Source organism: Amphibalanus amphitrite, unplaced genomic scaffold (assembly GCF_019059575.1).
Source record: "Amphibalanus amphitrite isolate SeventyFive unplaced genomic scaffold, NRLGWU_Aamphi_draft 000891F_arrow, whole genome shotgun sequence".
Classification (NCBI taxonomy): domain Eukaryota; kingdom Metazoa; phylum Arthropoda; class Thecostraca; order Balanomorpha; family Balanidae; genus Amphibalanus; species Amphibalanus amphitrite.
In genome coordinates this window covers 48,407-76,089 of record NW_024882385.1, presented here as the reverse complement: position 1 = coordinate 76,089, position 27,683 = coordinate 48,407, and the positions used below count along the sequence as shown (strand labels likewise).

At 53.3% G+C, this 27,683-nt stretch overlaps 1 protein-coding gene across 1 annotated transcript in view; it reads left to right on the top strand.

The window, feature by feature from the left end:
- The window catches only part of LOC122367713 (transmembrane protein 131-like), a 57,461-nt gene extending 30,926 nt beyond the window's left edge, over nucleotides 1-26,535 (top strand). Inside the window, exons 8-25 of the mRNA XM_043341061.1 lie at nucleotides 2,935-3,124; nucleotides 14,093-14,201; nucleotides 14,804-14,880; nucleotides 15,187-15,366; nucleotides 15,661-15,831; nucleotides 17,266-17,508; nucleotides 17,923-18,114; nucleotides 18,399-18,630; nucleotides 18,884-19,149; nucleotides 19,463-19,587; nucleotides 19,847-20,077; nucleotides 20,418-20,551; nucleotides 21,638-22,656; nucleotides 22,893-23,151; nucleotides 23,491-23,688; nucleotides 24,182-24,396; nucleotides 24,731-24,947; nucleotides 25,233-26,535. Coding sequence (XP_043196996.1) covers nucleotides 2,935-3,124; nucleotides 14,093-14,201; nucleotides 14,804-14,880; nucleotides 15,187-15,366; nucleotides 15,661-15,831; nucleotides 17,266-17,508; nucleotides 17,923-18,114; nucleotides 18,399-18,630; nucleotides 18,884-19,149; nucleotides 19,463-19,587; nucleotides 19,847-20,077; nucleotides 20,418-20,551; nucleotides 21,638-22,656; nucleotides 22,893-23,151; nucleotides 23,491-23,688; nucleotides 24,182-24,396; nucleotides 24,731-24,947; nucleotides 25,233-25,501 — 4,327 coding nt within the window. The 3' untranslated portion in view covers nucleotides 25,502-26,535. The remainder of the gene's footprint in view (nucleotides 1-2,934; nucleotides 3,125-14,092; nucleotides 14,202-14,803; nucleotides 14,881-15,186; nucleotides 15,367-15,660; nucleotides 15,832-17,265; nucleotides 17,509-17,922; nucleotides 18,115-18,398; nucleotides 18,631-18,883; nucleotides 19,150-19,462; nucleotides 19,588-19,846; nucleotides 20,078-20,417; nucleotides 20,552-21,637; nucleotides 22,657-22,892; nucleotides 23,152-23,490; nucleotides 23,689-24,181; nucleotides 24,397-24,730; nucleotides 24,948-25,232) is intronic.
- Nucleotides 26,536-27,683: the final 1,148 nt, after the last annotated feature.

Here is a 27,683-nt window from a genome sequence, read left to right as displayed (position 1 = left end):
TCATCACGTTGAAGGGGTATTGCTAGCACTGAACAGCAAGAGATGAGCTGCTTCTAAAACTGAGGAGCATTACGCGATAAAATGTCCATATTTTAGTAAGTGAGCCCCTTTGCATGCTGTTCCATCATTCTTGCTCCGCCAGTTTTTGATCAACTATAGCTGATGGCTACGTTACATGGATAGCTCAGGCGTGCTATATGAGCTGGCAACATCCAGCCACGGCACGTTTACCGGTGACATCCGTGATATCTAGCCATAAGTGGCCACTCCATACAGCCGTGACCGGCCGATTTCCGATTTGTCCGCTGCCCCACGCCGCGGCTGCCCGGGCAGCTGCGTTCCACCTCTGTTTGGTTTGTTACCCGGGGTACCACAAACAGGGCACGAACCGTGCCCGCTCCGGCGTGCCACTTCCCCATTACCCGAGTCGGACCTAACGGCGGCCGGCCGGCCTGCCCGCCGCCAGTCCATCTGCCCCGCCGTCGGGCGCCGCCCCATTTGACTGGCCACCGCGGCGCGGAAATAATGAAACAGCGAAATGTCGGCAGAGCTGCCACACTCCGGTCAGTCCGGGGCAGGAATGTCGGCATACAGTCATAGCGCCCACGGCTGAGGTACTACGTTGTGCCCTAATGGACCACTACTTAATACGGCGGCGACATTCATTGTGTTCAGCTCGTGGCCGGAATAACGATCGTTTGGTGTGTGGGGCATTCCACGTCAAATCGAACAAAAATCGGCTGTTTTGCACCTTACCATCAGCGATTTCATTATAAATTTGTGAGCGAGTTCCTGTGTGGCCCCGGACATTACATTGATGTTTTTTTGCACATTCTGACCACAGGTCTTCTAAATATAGGGCATCAAATTTTTACAAAATGTTGCATCTTTATATTTTTGAACGACCATAACTTTGGTTGTACTTGTTTGATTTGAATGAAATAAACCTTACTGTTTAGGTAATTTCTTAAGCATTTGTTTAGAATTGCACCTACTTAAATATATGACCTTGAAATTTGCTTAACTCTGTTCTTAAGCACATTTATTGAAATAGCAAAAAACACGTCACCTTCGATTTGGCTCATTTTCATATATTTTATTGCCTACCATATTCTTAACAACCTGTGAAAAAATTAGAGTGGGCCATTCATAAGTTTTGAAGAAAATTGCACATATGCAAACGTATGTTAGCACGCGCAGTGGAGGGGGAAGAGCGAATTTCGCCCACCCCTCCTGTTTTTCGCCAATATCTCATAAGATTAATGCGAAATTAATTATGGCTACCTGTCAAGAATTGAATTGGACATCTCATCGTGCAAGCAATAAGAAAATCGGTTCACAACTGTTCTAGTAATAGCGGTGTAAAGTGAACATCCTGTCGCCGCAGCGACGCGGCGACTCGGCAGCCGGCGCCGACCGCTACGCGCCGCCTGAATTGTAGACTGTGCCGGGACGGAACGGAACGATTCCGTCTTTACATCGCGCTCCCTACCGCTGATTACGTTCGATTCGCGTCAAATTTTGTGAGAAGACTAAAAAATGTACAGGCAATCTTATGGTGAAAGAATTTTGGAAATCGGTTGGTAAACAATTGAAATATGAACGTGTAAACACAAAATTGTGATTGCTGCGTTTCCCGCATCGGCCGAGCCCGCCTCAGCCGGCGACATGTTACTCTTAGCAGGCCTCTAACTGCCATACCTATTTATTATTGGATTAACTAGAAATTCCCCATACATACTAAAAAATGTATCTTCTTTCGTATAGTGAAGGTCAAAAGACGTGAAGATATCGTTGCGTGATAATGTTTATTGTTTGCGTTGAATTTACTTCATGATGCATTTCCACACGGCTCAAAATTCACCGCAAAATACCGTTTGCCTGAGACACTTTTACTATGGAACGTGAATGCTTGACTACGATGACTATGCATTTCCATTCTCGCAGAGTTTGGGATATCACTAATCAGCAATCATTCATTTCATAAAGCGTACTCAAGCAAGCATGTCTTGACTCTGTCTTTCAAGGTCACGCGCGGTTGCGTGATGTTGATGCATGAAAACGGCGTTTGCCGCGAAAGTTATGAATGGCCCACTCCAATTATTTCACAGATGGTTAGGAACATTGTGACGGACATAATATGTAAAAATTACCCAAATCGAAGGTGACGTGTTTTTTGCTATTTAGATTTTTCTGTTTTAATTGAAGGTCAAATGCATTTCAAGGTCACTTCAATTTAATTTTATAATTAAAAATCAAAGCCTTATCAATCGCCTATAAGACCCTGTTAATATCATTTTGATACCAGAAAAGGAACCAGAGTTATAGCCATTTAAAAAATGGATGTGTGGCATTTTTCGCTATATTCGATGACCTATATCTCAGCGATACGTTATCAAATTTCGAAAATATTATACGTAACTCAGTTTTGAACCATGCCCAGTCTGCTTACAAATTTTCAGAAAAATCGAAGGGGATGACGGATTTCGGTGTTTGATTTGACGTGGAATGCCCCGTGTTTTACCGGCACAACGGTCAATTTACCGCCTTGGTGTGGTCGAGCTTCTGGAAAATGCACAAGGAGGGGATATTATTTTGACCATGTGATGAAATGCTTTTTATCCGAGTTTCCAGGCAAAAGTCGGCATTAAATTAAAAGTTTGCATTAAACGGTTTTAAATATGACTGTTAATTTAGAAACTCCCGACATTATGTTTGTTTTCAATTTTATTTTGATTAATTGTAGCTGCTCCTGCGCATCTTTTGAGTGATGAAAACTGACGCAGGCTGGATGCTGTCGGAAACACTCATCGTACCTCCCTGTTTTGTATGCTGCAATTGCGATAACACCTTAGAGCCCTGGTATTCTACATAGCACCTTGCATCCCCCTCGCTCATACTGATCCCGCACGCCTGCTCTGACTGCTCCACCAGGATAAAGACGAACAGCTCGGGTCCCACCGACGACTACCTGGTGTTACCGGTCGAGGTCGAGGTGTCCGCCCAGCCGGGCCTCTTCTGTCCACTGCAGCGGCTCGACTTTGGACTGGTGGCGGCCGGCAGTCCGCCCCGGCAACTGTGGCTGCCGCTACTCAACGCCGCCAACAAACCCATCCACCTGCAGGTGCGTGGAGGGAGGTGGACTGTTGTGGACGGGAGGTGGACGAGAGGGTGGACTGCTGTGGACGAGAGGATGGACTGCGGTGAACGAGAGGGTGGATTGGACGGTGGGTTTATTTGGAGTCGGAAGAGGGACTGAGGGGACAGGCCGGTGCATTGGAGGTTGCTGGAACAATAAACAGCTATATCTCTGTAGTTTACATGGTGACACCTCACATATCCAAGGTCCTTTACCCTTCGGTTCCTCATCCCCATTAACCATTTGATGTAGCGCACTTGTCTTTTGAGTGATGAAAACTGATTCAGGCAGAATGCTCCCGAACACAATCATCGTATACCTTCCTGTGGCAGAAGTCACGGGACTGATACGATAGCCTCGACCGGCCGGCTGCCCCGGGGGCGGGGGTGTAGAGTGGTATCGCCGGCCCGTCCTGGTCCCGATGACGTCACGGCCCTCCCCAGGGGGCCGGGGGGTGGGGAGGGGGTTCTTATCGTACGACCGTACCCGGCCGGCCGCGGTGGCCGCGGGCCCGCAGGGACAGCGCTCCTGACACGCTGGCCCTGGGGCGGTGGGTGCCGCGGGACGGCAGGGATGGGAGTTAGCCCCGGCATTGGGCATTGTAGAGGTTATGGTATTGCGGGAGTCCGCCCCGGCGCAGAGGAATAGGGGGTAGGGGGTCAGGAGTCCCATTGGGCCATGGGCTGGGCTGGGCTGGGCCCTCAAATATGAGGGATCGATGGGCTATGGAGGGGCTGGGCCAAGAACTGTAAAGTGGACTCAGGGGTTCGCAACTGAGACAAAAATTATAACTACATAGCTTATTACTGTGCAAGACTAAAAAAAAAACGAGTTAATGTGCATGCAATGTGCATTGCATTGTGCATGCTGCTCGCAAAAAAAAAACATTGTTTCTTTGCTGCCCTTGGATACCTGTGCGGTGTCAATAATTGCTAATGCATGCATTTTTGAGGGACTGGGCCGGGCTGGGCTTTGACGCTTTAACCATGAATGGGCTCGGGCTGGGCCGGGCTGTGAACCCATGGGCTTTGGCTGGGCTGGACTGGGATTTTGCGGCCCGTGGTGAGCACTGGTCAGGACTAGGATATGGTAGGAGTTAACCCCGGCGCAGGGGACTAGGGATGGTCAGGACTGGGATATTTTGGGAGTCAGCCCCGGTGCAGGGGACTAGGGAGTTCAGTGCTGGGATATTCTAGGATTCGACCTCAGCTTTGGGGTCAGGGGAGGTTTGCGCTGAGAGGTACGAGGAGAGCTGTTCCTCGCACTGGGGAGGACAGAGCGGGACTCGACGGTGGCAGCCTACCCCTGACCTTGAGGACCGGGGAGTTCAGACCGGTGGTGGGAGTCAGAGATACCGACCAGCTGCTGGATGGCGCAGACAGACTCACGACGGAACGGTGGACGCCTCGTCGTAACTAGCCTGGGAGAATGGTGTCAGCACCCAGCTGACTGTTGATTACCGCGCTATCGATACTCACGGCTAAAATTAGGTCGTAAGAAGAGCGAGGAGATCCGTACATAGTCATGGGGTCTTATGGCAAAAAACGACGTATCTTGAGTGATAGGAAATCGCTACGGCTTTAGTCATCAGCTATAATATGACCGAAGTGGCTGTATGACATGATTGTGGCTGACAAAGTAATGCATCTCAAGACAAGGCTGACGCGTGAAATGCGGCTCTGAATATCATGCAACCCCTCGACTATCGTCACTCTATGCTAGGATTTAGATTGTCATGAGAGGCGAACTAATTGACAAAGTGAGCTACTCTGTCGCCGACCTTGTCGTGCCTCTGGTGGAGGCCGGGACATTTATTGTAGCGGAGGAAAAACGTAGATGAATTTTGAAGAATATATTGAAGAATTCCGGACGATAGATGATGTTGAACGGTAGACGAGGGTGAAATTGAAGAACGCAGAGTAGACAGGTAGACCAGAAAACGCACTAGCACTATCGATGGTCACTGTTGTCCGCCGAGGCGGACACACCGGCGCCGCCGCGGACGGGGGCGCCGTCGGATTCACTCGCAATACGCCGGCGCGCGTCGGGGCGCCGGCGAAATCGCGCGCTGCCACTGAGCTACGCGCTCAGTGGCGTTCACTTTGGCAGCCCACTGGGGGTGCCCGTTCACTTTAGCAACCCGCTGGGGGTGCCTGTTCACTGCGGCAATCCACTAGGGATGCCGTTCACTCTGGCAGCCCGCTGGGGGTGCCGTCGGAATCGTGCGCGGTGCACGATTCCGTCACTTCACTGACACCGGCGCACATCGGGGCGCCGGTGGAGCCGCGCACCGCCACCGAGGACTGTACTCGGTGGCGTTCAAGTGGAGACTGCCCGCAGCGACTCGAGGAGCCGCCGCGGGCACAAAGAAAACAATTAGGCTGCACATCTAAAAGCACTCAGAAAGCGACACTGGAAACTGGTGAGAAAAGTCTGAGCAGGCTCGCGCGGCACGTTCGGTTATACGATACGGTGCGCGGCGAGCACGAACAGCCGACAAGTGTGAAGCGATAGCGCGAGTGACAAATGGTAGGCAATTAGAACATGAGACGAGAAACTAACACAAGAGCTGGTCCAGGCTCACAGGGCATGACCAGTACTGCGATAGATCACGCGTTGCTGTCAAGTGTAAAGCGATACCGCGAGTGAAACATGGTGAGAACGGACAAAGGGCAAAGTGAGGGAGAGAGAACACAAACTGGCTTTCCATTTCGTCGGTGACACACTCCTCCCCTGTGATCGACTAGACAGGAGATTACATTATCATCGAACACCGACGGAATACTCTGTACAGTGTACATTCAATTCACGTGTTCACTGGAAGGTTTTCGCGAGTTCTTTCTAAAACTACACAAGTATATACAGATTCACGTTGCACTCAATCACAAAGTCATGACGAAGACAATCACTTTCGGCACCTTCGACGATAGTTCAGTGTGTTAGCTAGACGTTGACCTGGTCAGCTACACATCAGTCCACTGACCGCGTCACTGTCATCACTCTTTAGGTCAGTGTCCGGCGCCCAGTGTACAGCTACACTAGAAACGCAAATGTTCGCACGGCTGTTGTCGGTTTCCGTTGTCATCTACCAGAACAGCTGATGTGTTGTCCTTCCAGCAGTCAGCTGATCGGTCGCCGTTCGCAGTAGGTCAGCAGGGTCCCTCGCCGTCTCAGTTTCCCCTCGGTAGTCAAGGTCAGTGTCACCGGCGTCGCGGGGTGGCACGCGCCAGACAGCTGAGCCCCCCCGCTCCCAGATGTCACGCGTGCCTGATGGCCGGCTGCGCGGACAGGGGAGGGGAAGGCGGTCCATGTGGCGAGCCGGACTGGAGGGGGACACGGGAAAAGACATAAATCTCGGCGAGTTTGGGGTCTGCTCCACGGGACGGAGGGTGGAATAAAGTTACAGAAATGGTCTAAAACCAGGTTCAGTGAGTCAGTAGGAGCACGGTCGAAAGGACAGCTGACAGGATGTGGGAACACTGTGGCGGCGAGCCCGTTGACTAATGCTGAACGGCTTCTTCTAGGACGGCGACCTTGGTGACCGGCCGTGTGTAGGTCGCTCCATTCGTTGTGACGATTCGCACAGCGCGCACTCGTCCGTCCGGTCCTGGCAGGAGCTCTGTTACCCGAGCGAGGGGCCAGAGTCCTCTCGGTGTGCCAGGCTCGTTCATGACGACCACGTCGTCGACTTGTAGGTTTCTGGCCTCCTTCTGCCATTTTCTTCTTTGTATGAGTGTTTGCAGATACTCTTTCTTCCATCGGCTCCAGACGTGCTCGGCGATTGCTTGGGTTCGTCGCCATCTCTTTCTGGAACACGTGTCATTTTTGAAGTCTCCTGGGGATGCGGCCGAGTTGACCCTCCCCAAAAGGAAGTGGTTGGGCGTGAGGGCTGTCAGGTCACGCACGTCGTCTGCGACATGAGTGATTGGCCGGCTGTTCACCATGTTTTCTACTTCACAGAAGACAGTAGCGAGAATCTCGTCGGTCGTCACTTGGTTGTGCAGCACGACTGAAAGCGCTCGTTTCACTGATCTTACCAGCCTTTCCCACACACCGCCGAAGTGTGGGGCGGCCGGCGGGTTCCAGCGCCAGATGATGTGACGCTGGGTCAGTTCGTCAGATATCTTCCGCTGATCGAGCCTGCTCAGCGCTTCCCTCAGTTCTCGTTCGCCGCCCTTCAGATTGGTTCCGTTGTCAGAACAGATTTTCATCGGGCGTCCGCGTCTTGCGATGAATCGTCGCAGTCCCATCACAAAGCTGTCCGTGTCCATTGAGCACGTCACTTCCAAGTGAATGGCTCTTGTGGCCAGGCAGGTGAACAGTAGCCCGAACCTTTTTTCTGTCCGTCGGAATTTCTTGACCAGCAGTGGGCCGAAGAAATCCAGCCCCACGGTGCTGAATGCATGCGAGGCATCAAAGCGCTCGACTGGCAGGTCAGCCATTCGGGGTTGGCTTGGACGGGCACTTCTGTTGCGACAAAAGGCACAGTTGTGTAGCACCTTTTTTACCTGGGCCCGACCTCTTGGGATCCAGAAGCGCTGCCGAACTTCATTCAGAGTATGCTCGACTCCTGAGTGTAGTGAATGACGGTGCTCCTCCTCGATGATGAGTCTCGTCACCTCGGTGTCAGGGGGCAGCAGCACTGGGTGCCGAGCATCTTCCAGCAGTGGCGAGTTGCTCAATCTTCCGCCGACTCTCAGCATTCCTCTGTCGTCTAGAAATGGTGAGAGGTCTGCGATGCTGCTGGCCTTTTTTCCACCTTGTATCTGTCGTCCCTTTTTCAGCGCCATGCGCTCATCGCCGTAGCTTTCGTCCTGGATAGCGCACAGGATGACGTCTTCTGCCTTTTGAAGCTCCTCAGCCTGGAGCGGACCAGTCTGCTGCACTTCAGATGTGTCTGCCTTTGATTTGCAGTTCCTGACAAATCGCAGCATCCATGCTGTGGTCCTCTTGTACTTTGTCCATGACGAGTACTTTGACGGGTCCGGGAGCCAGCTTCTTCTCTTGGACACAGCTGACATGTAGATGTCTGCGTCTGTTTTCACTTCCGGGTCTGAAGATGACAGATCACTGACTTCTGGTTGAGCCGGCCACGCCTCTTCACCGGCTGTCAGGAACGCAGGGCCAGTCAGCCAGACGGTGTCATCTTTCAAGGCGGACGCTGTCGTGCCTCTTGTGCACTTGTCGGCGGGGTTCAGTTTGCCCGGGCAGTGCTTCCATTGTCTCTTAGTTGACATGTCTTGAATTTCAGCCACACGGTTGGCCACGAATGTGCTGAATCTTCTGCTCTCATTCGAGATGTATCCCAGGACGACTTTGCTGTCGCTCCAGTAGATCACGTCTGCTTGGGCCATGGACGGGAGCTCTCTCAACATTGCATCCACCAGTCGCACGGCAAGCACTGCCGCTTGCAGTTCGAGTCTGACGATGGATAGCTGTTTCAGTGGAGCAACCCTCGTTTTGCTGATGATGAACGCGCTGTGATGTGTCTGATTGTCTGATTCCGTTGTGCGTAAATAGGCCACCGCACCGAAGGCATTTTCTGAAGCATCACAGAACACGTGTAGCTGTTTTTTCCCAGTCGGTTTGCTTGCTGGGAGCAGACATCTGTCGATGTAGACTTCTCTCAGGTTCGGCAGTTCTTGGAGCCAGCTCTCCCACTGCAGCCTTTCATTACCTTCCAACTCCTCGTCCCAGTCGAGTTGCAGCATCCAGAGCTTCTGCATGAGGATTTTTGCCGTGATCAGGTAAGGAGCGGCGATGCCCAGGGGGTCGAAGATTGACGCCGTTTTCCTGAGCACTCCTCGTTTGGTCGCCTGCGTCTCACTGTCTCGAAACCGGAAACTGAGCGAGTCTCGTTCAGCGTCCCATACAACACCCAGGGCTCCTTCGGCAGGGAGATGAGTGCCGTAAAAGTCGAGCTCGGGGTGCGCCTGCTCCTCAGGTGGGATACTGCCCAGCACCTCGCGCGAATTGCTCATCCATTTCACGAGCCGGAAGCCACCCTTGGACAGCAGATCTGTGACACCCTTTCTCACTGCTCGAGCCGCTGACACGGTTTGTTCTGAATGGAGGAAGTCGTCCATATAGAAACTGTTGTGAAGCGCGGATGTAGTTTCTTCATCCAGTTCGACTTCTGCAGCGTGATCGGTGATTGTTTTGCGCAGCACGAAGTTAGCGGACGCTGGCGATGATTTGGCCCCAAATATGGCGACTTGCATCTCGTAGACTTCTGGTTCTTGTCCGTCGTTCAGGTCTCGCCAGAGGAAGCTTTGGGCCGATCTGTCCTGCTTGATGATTTTCACCTGGTGATACATTTCTTGGATATCCGCTACTAAGGCCACACCCTTTTCACGGAATCGTAGCAGGACGCCGGTCAGATTTTTCCGCATGTCTGACTCAGCGAGTGGTCGATTGTTGCACGAGGCGCCAAGCACCTGGGCAGCAGCGTCGGAGTCGGAGATCACCTGGATTTCTGGGTCGTCGCTCGGTTTTCTGGCTGAGGGATGCTGCAGGGATTTTGCTGCCTCAGCTGTTTCACCTGGGTTCAGTTTTCGGAGGCGTCCTTCTTTCGAGCAGGATTCTTGAGTCACCTCTTTCAGGTTCTTGTTGCTAGCGAGTTCTTTTTCCGAGCTCAGCAGGTCTGGCCCAGCGGGTAGCTGGCTGTCGAATGAGATGCCAAGTACCTGGGCAGTAGCGATGGAGATCCATCTGGTTGTCACTTTCTGGCTGTCCGTAACTTTCAACTTCTGAACACTTTCTGATGCCGGTATATTATCTTTGGGTAGCTCGTCGATCCAAGATGGTCTGCTTATCTGAGGGCTAGCTGGGACGGGGCTAGCAGGGAGCTGTCCCTCCCGTTCATCTTTCACGAAGTCGTCCCTTCTGCCGGCGTTTCGTCGATCATTCATCTGCTGTCGCCATTGTGCCTCCAGCGCAGCTTGTTCCGCTTCGTCTTTGGCGATTTGTAGTTCAATTTGTCTTTTCATTTCATCTTCCTGACGCTTCAACTCCGCTTCTTGATTCTCTATCTCCAGTCGTTTTTCCAACTGCTTCACAGTCAGAGCTTTCATATGCGCTGTGAGCCGAGCCTCAGCAGCGGCGCGGGAGACAGACGAACTGCAGCTCACCTCTGTGATTTGCTGTAGTCCGCGCTGTATTCTTATTTCATCATCCAGTCTTCTCAGCTCCCTCTCCAGACGCCATAACCCTTGTAGCGTCTGCCTCTTCAACTCATCATGTCGGCGCTTTATCTCCAGTCGTCTCTCCAACTGTTTCACATACAGAGCTTTCTTGCGTGCTGTGAGGCGAGCTTCAGCAGCGGCGCGGGAGACAGATTCACTGCAGCTCACCTGAGACGCCGCGCGGCGGGCTGAGCCGTGACTCCGCCGCGAGTCAGGGCGCGGCCGCTGCAGCGTCGAAGTCTCCATGATTTCTTCTGTTTCTTTCATTTTCTGACCTATGCCGATAGCGCTCACTCTACGTTTTCTTTTTCTGTTCTTGTTTTTCCATTTTCGATGAAGTTTCCTCCGCTTCTGTTTTCTTCTGGCCTGATCCGGCCCGGAGGACCATTAAATGTCGCCGACCTTGTCGTGCCTCTGGTGGAGGCCGGGACATTTATTGTAGCGGAGGAAAAACGTAGATGAATTTTGAAGAATATATTGAAGAATTCCGGACGATAGATGATGTTGAACGGTAGACGAGGGTGAAATTGAAGAACGCAGAGTAGACAGGTAGACCAGAAAACGCACTAGCACTATCGATGGTCACTGTTGTCCGCCGAGGCGGACACACCGGCGCCGCCGCGGACGGGGGCGCCGTCGGATTCACTCGCAATACGCCGGCGCGCGTCGGGGCGCCGGCGAAATCGCGCGCTGCCACTGAGCTACGCGCTCAGTGGCGTTCACTTTGGCAGCCCACTGGGGGTGCCCGTTCACTTTAGCAACCCGCTGGGGGTGCCTGTTCACTGCGGCAATCCACTAGGGATGCCGTTCACTCTGGCAGCCCGCTGGGGGTGCCGTCGGAATCGTGCGCGGTGCACGATTCCGTCACTTCACTGACACCGGCGCACATCGGGGCGCCGGTGGAGCCGCGCACCGCCACCGAGGACTGTACTCGGTGGCGTTCAAGTGGAGACTGCCCGCAGCGACTCGAGGAGCCGCCGCGGGCACAAAGAAAACAATTAGGCTGCACATCTAAAAGCACTCAGAAAGCGACACTGGAAACTGGTGAGAAAAGTCTGAGCAGGCTCGCGCGGCACGTTCGGTTATACGATACGGTGCGCGGCGAGCACGAACAGCCGACAAGTGTGAAGCGATAGCGCGAGTGACAAATGGTAGGCAATTAGAACATGAGACGAGAAACTAACACAAGAGCTGGTCCAGGCTCACAGGGCATGACCAGTACTGCGATAGATCACGCGTTGCTGTCAAGTGTAAAGCGATACCGCGAGTGAAACATGGTGAGAACGGACAAAGGGCAAAGTGAGGGAGAGAGAACACAAACTGGCTTTCCATTTCGTCGGTGACATACTCAAATCAGTCAGCCACTTGAGGCAGCGAACAGATAGAGACTACCCAAGTGATAAATGTTGAGTCAATCCTTAGCTTAGAATTCCAAAGCGTTTGATGAGATTGTGGTGGTTGGGATAGATTGGCGGTTTGAATGCGAATAATTGTGCTCCCTTGTGACGGTGACGATCAGTTACATCTGAACACAACTTGTCCCAGAAGCCGCCAACGTCGGTCGCTTGTACAGTGTACAACTGTACAGTTAATGTACAGTGTACAACTGTACAGTTAAAACCCGCGACCGCCCGGGGGGGGGGGTCGGATCCGACCCGCCCCCTCCGTTTTTCTTGAATAACTCATGAACCACTTTCGCTATCTACTTGAAACTTGGCATACCTTCTCCCCCATCAATTTGACGTCTCCTGTGCAATTTTTAAGAAAAAATTTCCAAAAATTTTTGAGATATATCGATTTTAGTGAGGTAACTACATGGCCTTTTTAGTCAAAAAGTGGTAAATGTTTAAAAAATCGCCAAAAATCAGGGTTTAAAGCAAATTGCAAATTAGGGACATGAAAAGACGCAGCTCAACGAGTTCTTCAAAATGGCTATCTCGGATTTTCCATAAAATGCGTTTTTCACCCCTAAAAATTCAAAAAACTATATTTTTTGGAAAACAGCTAATAAAATCCAAAAATTTTTGAATTTCCAAAAAACCGGAATATATGTTGTAGAGCTCTATTAGAACATTAGATGCCCCAAATTTCAACTTTCTATCTTGATTTTTGACCCCCAAATTGTAAAAAATAGCTCCAACATGCATAGGGCATGGTGACGTCATAAGCATTTTCGTGAATTAGAGGCACTTCTGAACATCGCATGTGAAAACAAATGGCACCACTAGATTCCTGGGACAAAGCTCGTCTAGAAAAGTGCATTTTTATGTCAAAAATAAAAAGTTGAAAAATTGACTTTTTCTTAGCCCTCGTTTAGTTATGTATGGTATAAACGATTTTTTATGCTTTCAATGCACACTTATCACCAGCACAGTGACTTGGGGTTACATATAACCATTACCATCGGATTCGGCGTGAAAAATAAGCCATAAAACATGCGTCGCACGCCCATGTAGCAGAAAGTGAAAACCGTGACCTTTCGTGACCTGACCTGACCTTGACCCGTACTTAGTATGACCCCTATACGCGCATGGTACCTTCACTAGGCCTTTGAGGTCATTTTTGGTGAGTTTCGAGCAGCAGCTATCGATTCCGCTGTCCGTAAGCCTAATCATGCAAAACCCCTGAATTTGACCTTTGACCTGACCTTGACCCGAAAGTTGACCTCAATCTTAAAATCTTAAGAGTGCTTTGGGAAGGTCTCGTAGAGACCTTTCGAACGCCGCCTCGCGGGGCTCGATACGACCATTGGTTCTCGAGATAACAGGGGGGGGGGGTCGGATCCGACCCCCCCCCCAGGCTGTCGTGGGTACGGAAATAGCCCAGGCGGTGCCGGGTTAACAGTACCGCACCCCATGGCCTGCTGGTGTCAAATTTCTGTCCTGCTGGCCGAGTGAAATATACAACATGAAATCGTACGATATTATACCAGAATCGTGGACCGGGTCCTCGGGTCCACATTTTGCCACCTCTAGTCTGGTTGAGAGGAGAGGTCTTTGGTTCGGGGACTAAGAGGCTGAAGGACCGGGAATAGGGATGGCCCATTGTTTGGCATGGGCCAAAGTCGTGGAAGGAGGCCGCGGGTCGTGGAACTACCGACGGAGGTCGACTAAGTTACACAGATCGATCGGCTCAGTATGAGTCACCAGCGGCAGGTGCCGGTCCCTCCCCCTCCCTACCGTCCTAGCTTACTTTACTGAGTCTGATGGTCTTCGGCTGCCCACGGGTTACCTGCCATGTGGTACAATGGGGTGTAACTACGGTGAATCAGAGTATCGTCAGCCTGCACTGACTGACACCGGATGTGCCCAGGGAACAGCCATTTGTGGCACCAGGCCACGTGGCTGTAGTGGAGGATACACAGGCCGATGGTTCTGGCCGTCGTGAAATGCGATACATTAGTGGGGGTTTTATGGTCGCGATTTTACACTACAACCGATTGCATGGCTGTAACATTGTGATTTCTGGTACCCAGTCATCGACATTGGTAGTTGGATTTCCATAAGGTTATTGCAGTAGTAAGCGTTTGTTATTCCCAATAGTATTTTCAAGTCCACCAATATTGAAGCATCCTACCCTAGGTGCTAACTTCGAGAACTGAGAGTATCACTTGTCATTTTCTCGCACACTTTAACATTCGTCGATGTTAATTAATCGCTCATTCGCTTACTCAGAATGACCCTTTCATCCACTCAGCAACCAATCAAGGAGGCCCCTCGTGCCGGGTACATCACTTTCTGACACACTCCCGTCTCCCTCTTTGTTACAGCATGTGGTGGCCAGTCCGGCCAACGATGCTGTACAGATCGAGTTCGAGCCGCTCAAGATTCCGCCGACCACCGGGCGAGCGACAAACGTGGCCCGGGTCACCTTCTATCGTGAGTTGATAACCCGTGACTCAAAACAGGTGGCTAGGTTGGGTTTGTTGATACCGTTGGGCAAAGTTAGGGCCATCTCCAACACTACCCGAGGTCAATTTGTGCTTCTCGTAAATTAATCGGCTGGTTGGAGACTGTTTGGGAGGGCGGAAGACTCATGAGGGAGGCGAAAGGCAGCATAGGGAACTGCCAACTTCTGTCATGGACGGCAGGTCTACATTTCGTGTGATACAGGACATTGAGTATCTCAGCGCCAAAATGATGCCATTAGGGTTGGCTTTATAAATGAAAGGGAGCGAATAGACCTAGGAACTGAATGGGAAGTAGGTAAGTGCATACGAGTCAAGTTTGGGGAAGCTGCTGTTACTAATGGGTGGCCGTGTCGACTGCTGAACTAGACTGACCGGGAAAACTTTATATTGTGAATCGACCAAACGCTGCCTATGACGGTCCCGAGGCAAACCGGCTGGGACCTTTGGAGTTTAAGTGCTGCCACTTTGCTCACCTCACCAGTAAGTCAGTACTAGGGCCTAGGCATTGTAGTATCGCAATTGTGAATTTGTTTAAGACAGACCATTTTAATCGGATACTTGTGTTTTCAGCTGACCGGGTACGATCAGAGAAGCAGCTCAGCGGCAAAATATTCATCAAGTCCAAAAGCAACCAACACAAATTGCAGGTTAGTTGGATAAGAATGTTCTGCCTCGTAGATGCCTCCTTGTAGGACCAGTGTGAAACAAAAAGGAAGTTGATGGTCCCTGTCTAAATGCCAGAACATTCGGTGATGCTGTATTTTATGGGGTTAGGTCATTTTGCAACAGGCATGTTTGGAGACCCTCTTAATCTTTTTAACGCCCATAAACATTTTCTAACATGAGAGACCAGGGTGCATAATGGGTAGTTCAGTGTAACGGCATTGACCAATGACCACCCTGCCTCTGAAGTTATGTCGCCCTCGCTGACCGTTTCTTTCTCTACCCCTCAGATACCGTACTCGGCCGAGATAGTCCCGGGCAGCCTGGAGTGGGACGAGACCCAGCTGCAGTTTCACGTGACAGCGGAGGGGGCCGATCGGCCGCGTAACGTCACCGTCACCAACCGGTTTGCCGTGCCGCTGGCCGTCTACAACGTGTCGCTCACGGACGACGCCGGACAACACTTCAAGGTGGGTGGCTGGACGTTTTGAGGGCCTAGGAAAGGACGTGCTCCATATCTCACTGGAAGTGACGACTCAGGAGCAGTCAGGCGATGGAGCTAGAGGTGGCTGTGGTTTACGATCTACTGATAGCTTGAGAAGTGTATAAAGACTGGCGGAAATGCGTGTTGAGGTAGCCTTGCAATGCTGGCTTTTCTGTCACTGCTGCTGCGGATGTGACGAACGTCTGTGGTTCCCGGGACTGACCATTTGCCCAAGCAGTGTCGCCCCAGTCTGTTGACCGGCTGCCCGTGCGCTCGCCAGGTGTCGTGGCGGGGTCCGAGGATCCTGACCCCTAACGAGTCGGCGTCTCTGTTGAGCCTGACGCTGCGGGCGCCGGAGCCGCTGCTGCAGCTGACGGCCCACCTGGTGCTGTACACGAACGTCACCGAGCTGCGGCTGCCCGTCACCTGCTACACGGGAAAACTCCGATCGGTGAGACATACAGAGAGACACCTGCTACACGGGCAAACTCAGATCTGTGAGAAATACAGACACAACACAATCACCCTGAGCTGCGACTGCCCGTCATCTGCTACACGGGCAAACTCAGATCGGTGAGAACTACGAGTATATACCTACATTATACCAGTAAAACGCCTTTTGGGCGAAGAACGAGCGAGCGAGATAGTGAGCCCCGCACGTGCGGAAAGGCGAGAGGGTACTTCCAACGGGCTTATGCAAAGCACCCTTCTAACCGATCGCTATCGGTGTGCCAAATTTGAAAGCGATCGGCCCAGCCGTTCCTGAGATCTGGAAGCGGCATTCTGCACGTGCGCACGTGCAAACGGGGTCCAAAATGACTTTTGCACGGCACCCTACTAACCGGTCTCCAACCGTGTACCAAATTTGAGCTCAATCGGCCCAGCCGTTCTCGAGATCTGGAAACGCCCCCTGCACGTGCGCACGTGCAGTAGCACCCTAACCGCAACACATGGGAATGCATCGCCTGGTGGGTGCCTACCTGTATGCCAAGTTTCAGCGAAATCGCCCCAGTAATTACCGAGTTATTGAACTGGGAACAAATTTGGCACCTATTCTTTTTGCATTTTGCACGTGCAGTGGGGGTCACTCACAAAGATGAAGAGTATCAGACTTCTCGTAGAAGGGATGCAGCTACCCTACAAAAATTACCGCAAGACAATCGCCCAAGCGGCTGCTGAGATATGAGCCTTTCAAAATCGCTACTTTTGCAAAACAGCTTTAACACCCTTGACTTTTCACGTGGCACGTGCCACGACGGTCACTGAGATGTATCAAAAGTAGTCAATTACGGGGTAGAAGAGATGGGGCTACCCAGCAAAAAAGACCGCGGGTCAATCGGTCCAGCGGTTGCTGAGATATAAGCCTCTCAAAAGCGTTACAGGCCGGGCCGGGCCGGGCCGGGCCGCTCATACTGAGATTTTTCCGTTATATTGAAAAGACTTCGCTTCGCTCGCTGCGCTCGCTCGCTCGTAATAACAGCTACACGGGCAAACTCAGACCGGTGAGAACTACAGACACCTGATACACGGGAAAATTCAGATCGGTGAGACGCGACACGGACAAGCTGAGATCGCTGAGAGACAGTCGCATGCTATACGGCAAAAATGTGACAGTAACCTAATGTGGGCAAAATCAAACCGGTCGGAGGTATGTCCACAAGGGAAAACTGAGATCGGTGAGGACTTCAGAGCCCACAGGCATCTGCTACACAGGCCACCGTGTAGGTGGTGGCCTGTGTAACAGATGCCTATGTAACAGCTGAACATGTGCAGTCTCATTTAATTTGCTTGTTTTGCGGCAATTGACAGCGGTGTTGTGCAAGTGTGAGGCTCCCTGCCGTTCGTTCCCTCCTCCTCTGTGACACCCGGTGCTCCCTGCCCGCAGTACATTGTAACTCCAGAGGGCGGCAGTAGCGCCGGCAGCGGTCAGCTGCTCGACTTTGGCACGCTGGGTGTGGGCGAGTCGCGCGACATGTACTTCTACCTGCTCAACGAGAACCCGATCCCGGTGGAGCTGCGCGGCTGGGGCAGCAACTTCAGCCGCAGCGTGGTCGAGCTGGCCGGCACCGACCGCGGCGCCGAGGCGGAGATCGTGCGCAGACACGGCGGGCCCTACCGCGACAAACACGTGAGTACAGTCCTCTCCAATCATGACTCTATCCCCTCTATCCAGAGGGTTCTACCGCGAAAAGACAGGTGAGTATTGAGACTGGCCTCCCATTATTGACCCCACCCGGGGATAATCACGTGAGCACAGTTTTCCCCAAGCAACGACCCACTCCCCCTTTCGGTGGGTTCACCCGCGATTAACATGTGATAGTGATCCCTCTCGCGGCGTTGGTTAGTTCTTTGAACGTGATATTGGTGATGGTGTACCAATCTTTTCTGTTTTATGTATGTAATACCTACCAATAATTTATTGCCACTCCTCATAGGCTAACATATGATCCGACCACCTCTAATAGGTCCCAATGCAAGCTCATTCCGGGCGTATTGCTGTTCGCTCTAACCAGACTATGCCACCCCTCTGCTCTGTCCCCAGCTGGTGCTCAAGCCGCACCACTACGCCATAATGCGTGTGGGCATCGTGTCGCCGGAGCGCGAGGGTCTGTTCGTGGCGTCGGCGTTCGTCCACACTGAGTTCGAGCAGCCGACGGTGCCTTTCCGACTGCGAGTGGCGCTGGGCAGCCTGTCTACCGTGCCAGCAGTGGTCACCTTCGAGAAGGCGTTCCCCGTGAGTGGTCACTTTTCAGTTTTCACATCAGTCGTGACATGCCATCCTGATCGGGTTGAACGTTTGGGCTGAATAATAAGATAGATGAGTGTGAGTGTAACCGCTCTGTGATGCCAGGCTAACCAGTCGGCGATGTTACGTACTTCTGCAGCGAGCGTCTTGCCATGTGTGTTCTCCATACTCTTAAGCGCACCCCTTTCTCTCTCCTAGTCAGTATTTGTTACTAATTTATGTGTGTTTCCGGCGGCCTCTATTACAATCCCGTTCACCTCTACCCACCGCAGGGTAAGACGTCAGCGGTGCCTCTGTCTGTCTACTCGGCGTTCGGCCACGCCATGACCGTCTCGAGCGTCCGTGCCGAGCCGGCCGACCGGCGCCTCGTCTACCGACCCCTCTCGGCTCGAGCGCCCGTCGTGCTCGAGCCCGAGAAAAGGACGGCGCTCGGCGAGCTAGTCTTTGAGCCGGCCAGGGCGTGCGAGGACGACTGCTACACGGGGTTCCAGCTCGACTCCAAACGTGAGTGGGGAGCGGTGGGTGCAGGAGAGCCGGGAGGGAGGAATGTGAAGAGGAAGGGAAAAGTTCAGGGTGGAGCTGTTTAGGACACTTTGTAGTTAGCTATTTTACTGTAAATAATGTGAAGTAGTTAGCTACGCGTATACTTTGTGTGCAATGTTTTAATTTGCTCAAATGCGAAGTGATTGGTGCCAGCGAAGCCTTTCGGGGACTTACGCCGTTCATCTGACCGCCCCCCCCCCCCCCGTGCCTTCAGGCGGCACGCGCTGGCTCCAGGGCCTCTCCCTCCCAGCCAACATCGGAGACGTGGACTCGGAGCTGTTCCACTCCCAGTACGACAAGTACCGGGCGATGGCGGGCGGCTCCGGCTCCGGCTCCGGCTCCGGCTCCGGCGGCGAGTGGCACAACATCAGCGTCACTCTGGACACCAGTGAGGTGCGCGGGTACCAGTTTTGGGCCCGCGCGCAGCTCGGCTGGCCACAGCTGATCGGCCGCCGCCGGCTCCGGTTCGGCGTCACACAGGTGAGATGGGCGCCGGAACGGCAATTAATGACTAGTGGGAACCTGTGGGCCATGACTGTAGGTGGTCTGTACGGGCATCGGGAATGGAGGGGGGAATGGGGTACGAGTAGTAACTTCTGCGAAAGGTTTCTGTCAATAATAGAGTGGCATGATAGCTGCCCTGATCTGCTTACTCATATGTTTGTATGCCAAACATAATGCGTTTATTGCGTCTTTCGAGTTGATGTCAACTGAATCTGAAACGTGTCCCTCGATTCCGCGGACATCAGCCGCACCGTGTCGTATCCTGTTCCGACCCTGTGTTTTCCCTCAGGTGGGGAACGTCACGGTACGGGACCTGACGATAGAGAATCCGTCCGAGCTGCCTCTGGCGGTTCACGTCTCTCTACTCAGCGACTACCCGGCGACACAGGCGACTATGGACATCATACAGCAACTGTGAGTATCCGCCTGCTGTCTGTGAGAGTCCCACTGGGTGTTGTCCGTGCTTTCGATCGTTCGTTTACCGGCTGCCGGCTAGGAAGACAGTTCGTCCATTGGGAGAGGGAGAGAGAAGTGAGCATAGGCAGAGTTTTCGTGCGCTCTTGGAGTTTTTGCACGGTTCGTCCGATATTGTATCGCGCTGACATTACCAATGTATTTAGTTTTGTTTTAGATTAATTTCTCACTCTCTGACCCCTTTCTCTCACCCTTCCAGTCTGGGTGAGGCGCCGAGCGGCGCGGTGCGGCCGTCGCGCGGTCCGGCCGCCGCCAGTTTCACGCTGCTCGAGGCCGGCCGACCCGAATGGTCGTCCTCGCTGCAGACGCACGCGTCGCTGCCGCACGACAACACGGTCACGGCTCTGGTGTCGCCGGGGGGACGGGTGCGAGTACCCCTCGTCTTCGGGCCCAGAGAGGACGTCGCCGCGTCGGATGTGGTCATCATCAGGTGAGTGAACCTGTAACATAACGAACTCGGTGGTCTAGGCGCACTCTGCTCCTTCCTGTCTAATAAACTAGGATATATGAACATTGGTTGGTGAATGTTTATTGGGGTGATGGTCTAATAGTCTTGTGCTAAACTGTCCGTTGTGATGAATTGCTGCCAGGAACAGCTTGATAAACATCTAGTATTTATACACAGTTACTCGCAAGCTCTATCGAGCTTTGACTCTTTCACTTTTGCAATATGTTTGCTGACAAAAATGCGACAGACCACTGGCTTTTTAATTGATGGATTTTCCCGTGACCTGCGCTTCCTTACATGTCTATGCTTATGTTCTCGTCAGGAACAACCTGACTGCGCTGGACATGCTGGTGGTACAGGGCCGCGGCGCCTACGGTCAGCTACAGTTCGGCAGCCAGCGGCCCGGCTCCTCCAGTCCGCTGCTGTTCGAGCTCGTCGAAAAACACCTCAAAGATTGTGAGTTGGATATCGATGGAGAAGGGATGCGCTAGATAGTCGAGGTTGGAGCATTGGGCTGGCTGGTCTTACTTGGATCCGTCGGACGGGCGCCATTGAGCGGGATCCCGAATTCCCACTTTGGTTAACACATTTTTATGGAAGCGTCTTCTAATTTGCAGCATTTGTGCGTCAGCCTAATAATGCATTTACGTTTGTGGTGTAATATATCCTTAGGGCTTCCATCCCCGAGGACCATCGCATATTGACGGCACTAGGGACTGGTCAGGCACTCGCAATGTGCCAGCCACGCCCGCCCCCCCCCCCCGACCTGGCACGTGTTTATGACAATGATGTGCCCACGTGAGGCTGGTCGACCGCGTCGTCTGTCACGGCAAACATTCAGATGACATTGACCAAACAAAACAAACAAGCGAAATGAATTGAACGATCGATTTCCTATAGCCATCTGGCCATCCACTTTTGTTCTTTTCGTTTGCAAACATGACATTTGGCACTCCTCTGTCTGAATTTTCCCCATGCTGATGGCGTTAAAAGGAATTTCAACGCCAACTCCCTTAAACAAACAACTTTATATACTGCATTACGCCAGTGACTCATACTTTCGTCTATTTGTCAGTAAGTAGGTTGGCATTCACTGGAGCCATTACGCCGCAAACATTGCTGCTTGCCTGTCGAATAGAGGTAGTTTGAGTATTGTGATGGGTTTGGTAGCCGTAACCGCCAGACCGACCGGTGGTCGGGGCTCTGTTGTGGCCGTGACGGGCAGTGGGGGCGGACTCCAGTGGCGGGTCCCGCAGTGGTCTGTTGGCTGTTGCTGTCTGTTCGAGGCGATAGAGGGTGCCGCTCTGACGAGGCCGGTAGGACGGGAAAGAGACTCTGTGTTCTGGTCCAGTGGAGCTCAGTGGGTCTTGGTGATTCAGTGGGATATTTTACTCCGACTGCTGTTAGACAAGGCTTTGTGTGTGTGTCGTGTAGATAATCGACCGTTGACTGACTCACGTTTTTTGCTTCTCTGACCCAGTGATGTTTACCTATTGGTATGCGTTAATGAGTCCTTGACGTTTGTTTTCGCATCGTCTTCAGGTTCTCGAAAGCCAAGCAAGCACATGCTGCCCAACTTCACCGTGAAGCGTGCCTTCACGACGCGTAACGTCGGCGAGGTGGCCATCTCCATCTCCAACTTCACCGTGAACGGGCTGCCGTGCGAGGGGTTCGGCTTCCGCGTGCTCAACTGCGCGCCCTTCCAGCTGCAGCCCAACTCGAGCCGCAAGGTGGAGGTGGCCTTCACTCCCGACTTCACCACCACTGTGGTGAGGAGGAAGCTGGAGCTACACACGAGTCTACAGCCGGCCGGCCAGCCGCTGGTGTACTCACTTCACGCCACCGTGCCGCCGCAGATGTTGGAGCTGTGCTCGCGGGCCGTACCCCGGCCCGACTGGGAGCCGTTGCTTTACTACGTGGCTGTCACCTTCATGATCTTCATGCTGTTCAGCATTCTAACGGCGGCGTTTTTCGAGTCGGACCGTATCCTGAAGGACACGTTTGACCTGCACGCGCCGCCGGCGGGCGCGGTGGCTCGGGCGTACCAGCAGCAGCCCCGTGTGTTTGACCTGCGGAGGGTAGCAGATGGCACGGCACAGGAGGAACCATCACCCGCTGCCACAGCCGCCGGGAGGAAGTCACCACGGGCCACAGCCGAGTCTGCGTCACCACCGGCAGCGGCGGCCAAACCGGCCACTCCGCCGGCGCCGCGCGGCCGCCGCGAGCAGCCCGAGCCACCCAAACGAGCCAAACCGGAGCGGCCCACCGCTGCCGAGAAGGACGAATCAGAGACTGTGCGGCGCCGGCGCAAGGCCAAAAAGGAAGCTAAGAGCAACCGTAGCTGGGCTAGCACCTTCCTCGAGACTCTGGGTATGAACTCTGGCTCCGAGCCGTCCGCTGTGATAGAGGACGTGAGTGCGGCGGCGCACAGCTCGGCGCCGGCGCCGAGGAAGTCGACTGACAGTGGACAGCAGGCGGACAGACGGGACGTCGACGACGACGAGAGCTGCACGTCATCATCGACGACGGACCACTCGCATACAGAGGACGTCAGTGAAAAGGTGAGTGGTAACGTATCGGTGGTCGATTGGTAACGCCTTGATGGTCGGTCGGTATTGGTGTTAGCTTACTTATTCACAGTGGTTATATATCCATTTTTTCAGTATTTAAGTAAGAACCGTTAAGTGAATTTCTTATTTCTCAGATCGACAATAGTGCAATGCAGCTCAGTGCAAGTCTTATTTCCTCGTGCCCGACGGTCGTCCCAATCGCTAAAACACATTTTGCTCTGTTTCAGGAGAAAAATTCGAAAGCAGACCGGGATAAAAGCAATAATAAGCTGCACAAGTCGGGTTCAGGCAATATCAAGTCATCTGAAAAGTCAGAGAGCACTGCTGAGACCAAGTCAGACACCAGCGCCAAGTCAAAACAGTCAGTCAACAAAAAAGTCAAGGCCAAGACGACCACTAGTCTGCCCAACCTGGGCTCCCTGGAGTTGCCCTACAAACCCAAAACGGTCGACGACCGCAAGGACAAGAGAAAACAACGCGCCAAGGGTGAGTTTTGGGTAATTTGTGAGTAATTTGACCGCCTTTCAAGGCTGTTACTAGAGAAGCAGTTTTGTTCATTGCATTGCGTTGTGTGGTTGCAGTGCCTTAGTGTGATTTTTCATGGTTGATATTACTTTTCGGGATGCGATATCAGGGTATGTATTTGAGAGAAAAAAATTGTGTTACCCGAAATGCCTTACGATTTTGTGCTTCATCCACGTCGTCAGGCACTTCCTGTCTTAGTGATTTGATGACAAGTAGCTTGGTAGATCTGTAAATCCGCTGAAGCTGTTTCACCACCCACCTACCCACTGCCTATCTACGTTTCTCTCCCCCCCCCCTCAGCGACGATAGCTCCGTCGGTGGGCGGCACGGTGTCACCGAGCTCCTCTGTCTCCTCCGAGAGCGCCCCGCCCGTCTGGGATGCACCATCCGGTGCGGCGCCAGACGACGCATTCGGCCTGCTCTCGCAGCAGACAGAGAGCTTCGCGCGCAGCGGTGCCGGTCTGCCGGCGCGCTCCTCGTTTGCCAGCATCGTCTCAGGTGGGGCACGATGGGGGAGACGGAAAGGAGGGGGCAGAGTGCATGGGCAGTGTGTTCATATCTAATGCTTATCTGGGATGTGAGGGTTTGATATTGGACGAGGGGAAGTAGAAGAGCTAAGACATTTTTTATCACAGGTAATGACGCTACCGTTTGCCGTTCTTTGAAATAAAAAAGAATAATGGGTGAAAGCCATCAGTAATCGTAAACAAGTTTGCGGGATGTTTGTCAAATCAAGGTAAGTCGTCAGGTCTGTCTACAGTCTGTAAGTAGGTATAATGTAGTCAGTGTGTACTGTGCACTGTGCAGTGTAGTCTGCCGCAATCGTTGCATGAGTCGGTCTTGCTTTCTAGAGCTGGACCACGTTATCTTCTTCCCCGACTTGGGCTGTTACCTTTTTTTGCCTTTTTACCTTTTTTTTTACCTTTTTACCTTTTACCTTTTACCTCTTACCTTTTTGCCTCTTCTGACCGTACCCCGCTCCACCCGACAGGCCAGAGCGGCGATCGTCCGCGGGCTCGCGCGCCGCCGGTCGGAAAGATCGCCCCGGAGGTGCAGCGGCCGGCGGCCGGCCTGGGCCCGATCGGGCCGCGCCACCGCCAGGCGTCGCCTCCGCTGGGCGGTCTCTCGACCGTGTGGGCCACCGATGGGGACCTCTGTTCGCCGGCCGTACCGACCAGCCCGCTGCTGCCGACCACGCCAGTCAAGGTAAGGGGACGGCAGAGCGGGGTACCCATGGTCAGCGGGCTGGTCAGGGGTGGGCTGGGTAGGATTGGGACTGTTGGGATTGATAGGGTGGTTGCCGTTGCGTATCCTTCCGGTGGGGAAGCACCTTTGATTTGATCTGATGAGATTGATAGGATCTTTTCGGTGTAACGTAAGGTCTATTACACCGACAGGCTGTCTCGTAATCGTGCATTATTTGTTTATAACCAGTGAAGTAAGTTACCAGGTACTGGCTGTCTTATTTCGATGATCTTGCTTATATCTGTTAAATGCGCCCTGCCACTGTGATGCCTGTAACCTCCCAACGTCTCCCCAGCCGATGCCGCCGGCCGAGGAGCCATCCAGCTTCGGCCTCCACTCGCTGGCACAGTCAGCCTCCACCATGCTAAAGCTGTCGTCAGTGTGGTCGACGCCGCCACAGGCCGCGCACGTGCCCCCGCCCCAGCCGGCGCACCCGACCTTCATGCAGGGACTCCAGGCAGACCGGCGAATGCAGACGCAACAGTACGACCAGCCACAGCGCCAGGCGACTGGTGAGTCAGACGGCGGGCGAGTCGTTTTGCTGAGGTAGGGTTCGTATTGAAACTAACTATTCGATTATCCTATCACTGGCGACAATCGTGTGTTCACTGCAAGTTCTAATGTCTAACTTCCTGACACAGACACGGTACTTTATGGGCTGTGTGTTTCTTTGCCGGACGGTAATTTGCAGCAATGTATGTGTAGTTGTACTGTGTTTGTGTAGTGACACCCGCCGTGGCTTGTGGCGGATGTGTTGCTCTGTCAGCGCCCTGACGCCCCACCCCGTCCACCGTCAGGCACCATGGACGAGTGGCCCGGGTTCGGCAGCAGTTGTCCTTTCGGCGGCACCGGCTCGCTCTGGGAGCCGACCCCGGCGCCGCCCGCTGCCTCGCTGTGGGGCGGCGCCGACCTGGGCGTCACGGGCGTCACCGGCTCGGCCTGGCCGGCCGACCCTGCGCGGCCCTTCTGTCCGCCCGTCAGCAGTCCGTGGGCGCCGGGTGCCGCCGCCGCAGACTCCGGCTGGCCGCAGGGGTTCCCCTCGGATGACGGGGACCACGCCAAGTAGAGCCGCCCGCCGTCGCTAAGGGCAGGGGCGGCCGGGACGCTGCCCCAACCAGCTACTCAGCTGAGAGATTGGGCGGTCGGTGCCGGCCTGTGGCGCTGGTGCCACTCCTGTAGGACTGACACCAGCACCAAAGGCGGCGCCGGCCGCCAACAGACGTGATTCGCTCCGCTTACTCCTGGCCAGCTTTGCGTGTTTCGTTTTTAGTCAAGAGGACGCCAGTCTTGCTGTTAAGTTGCGGGAGCAGTCGTAACATGCCGTAACGCTCGAGGGCTCTGTAAGAGGCGTGCCGTTTTACTCCTCACGACTCCGGCAAGTTTGTACCTTGTGACTGTTGCGTCGTGCGCTTCTGATTGTTCTGTATCGTCTTCTTTGCTCTATCCCTATCGCAGTTCTTATGAATTGACTCGCTTCAAGATAGTCTAGGACATGACGTGGCCGAACCACGAAAAATGCGATTTTGCAGCCGCAGCGCGGCTGGCATACCAAAACGTGACCGTTAACCGAAGGAGACTTGTCTGATCACAGTAGGGGTGCCCCTCCCCTGGCCCGTGACCCGGGGCACAGGTGTAGTGGTGCTAAAATCTACCCGCCGACCTCCGAAAACGCCCCGCCTGCTAGGAGACAGCGCCTGGAATTTAGCCCAGAGACTGCAGATGTATGGTCCTCAGGGATTGTTCAGTTGGAGCGTCTCGTATGCGGCGGAGCGTTTTCTCAGCCGGCGATGGATTCCAGGCACGCCCGACCCTGTGTCCGTGGCCGGCCGGGATGAGCGGTATCCCCACCCTGAGACCGAGTACCGGCCGACCGGGTACCCCAGCCGCTCCCCCAGGGAGCAGGCCAACCCACACCGCCGCCCGCGCCGCCCCGACTACCCCGGCGGCGCGGCGAGCGAGAGAGAGCGGGCGCGTTTCGAGTGCCGTGTTGTTCGTGCTAGTTTGTTGGCTGCGACCGGCTGTCAGCCACAGAGCGAGACGCGCCGACACGTGTTATACGCCGGCCGTGGCCAGATGAATAATACAGCCCAATCAGTCATGGTCCTGGCGTGTCGGCTGAGTTGTGAGGAGAATCGAGAGGGACGGAAAGGGGCAAGAACACGCACTATGAATGATAAACACAACGGGTGGCTCTTAACCCTCGCCCGCACATGCCATTTTCCCATCCTAGAACGCACATGGGGGGGGGGGGGGTGGTTGCCACCCCCCCGCGCCATTTCGTTCCTGTTGGAGATAGAGCTTAGCAGTAAAGACCAAAAAGATTCTTTGGGAAGAGACGAATCCAATGATACCCAGTTTTACCTTCTCAGGTCAGTCATTGACCTTCCAGGTCAGGTCAAACTAAAAAATGTTGCTGTTTTGGGTCACCGTTGGATATCAAGTGTGCTGCTTATCAAATACCGATGACGATGCTCTTTTCTGGTGCCAAGCCAGCTAGAACCTCTTTGTCACACTACCCGACCAGAATTTTGCTGCTGAGGTCATTTCAGGTCAAGTTAGGTCAAGGTCAGTTATATGTGTTTGTATGTCTGTGTGTGTCTGTGTGTATACTGATGTGTGCACCGATTGTTTTTGGGTCCATATTACATGAAATCATGATCTGAGAAGCTTTTACCAAAAATGCAGTCAAAAAACTTCAAAAAAAGTAAGTTCAGCTTGCCTAAAACGCAATTATCTTAGATGACCTAGGTTGACCTTGACCCTGACCTTGACCCCTGTACATCGTCGAACAACATGTTCCATGATAGGTGGGAGGTAAGACTGGCAAAAAAGACCGAAATCAGGGTGTCAAAAGCTCATAAGGCCCATGGCAAACGCAAGATGTTGAGAATTGGCCATTTGGGTCATGACATGACCTGAAAAACAAGGTCATATCTCCGAAACCAAAAATCACAGAAACTTGAAATTTTCAGTGGACATCAAGAAAGGATAGAGGAGCAGCTATACGAAAAATCAGCCTTCTAGCTCTAAAAATGTTGAGTGCAGAGCAGAAAGACTACCTGGGGGGGGGGGGTGGCAACCACCCCCCCCCCCCCCCATGTGCGGGCGAGGGTTAAATGTAGACGTGGCAAGACGGAAAAGGACGCTGTTGAATACGCCGCCAGGTACCGTTGGTGACCATAATTATTCATACATGCCGCCATAAAAGTTACGTGTCCACAGGCTGAATTGTTTTGGAGTAATGATGC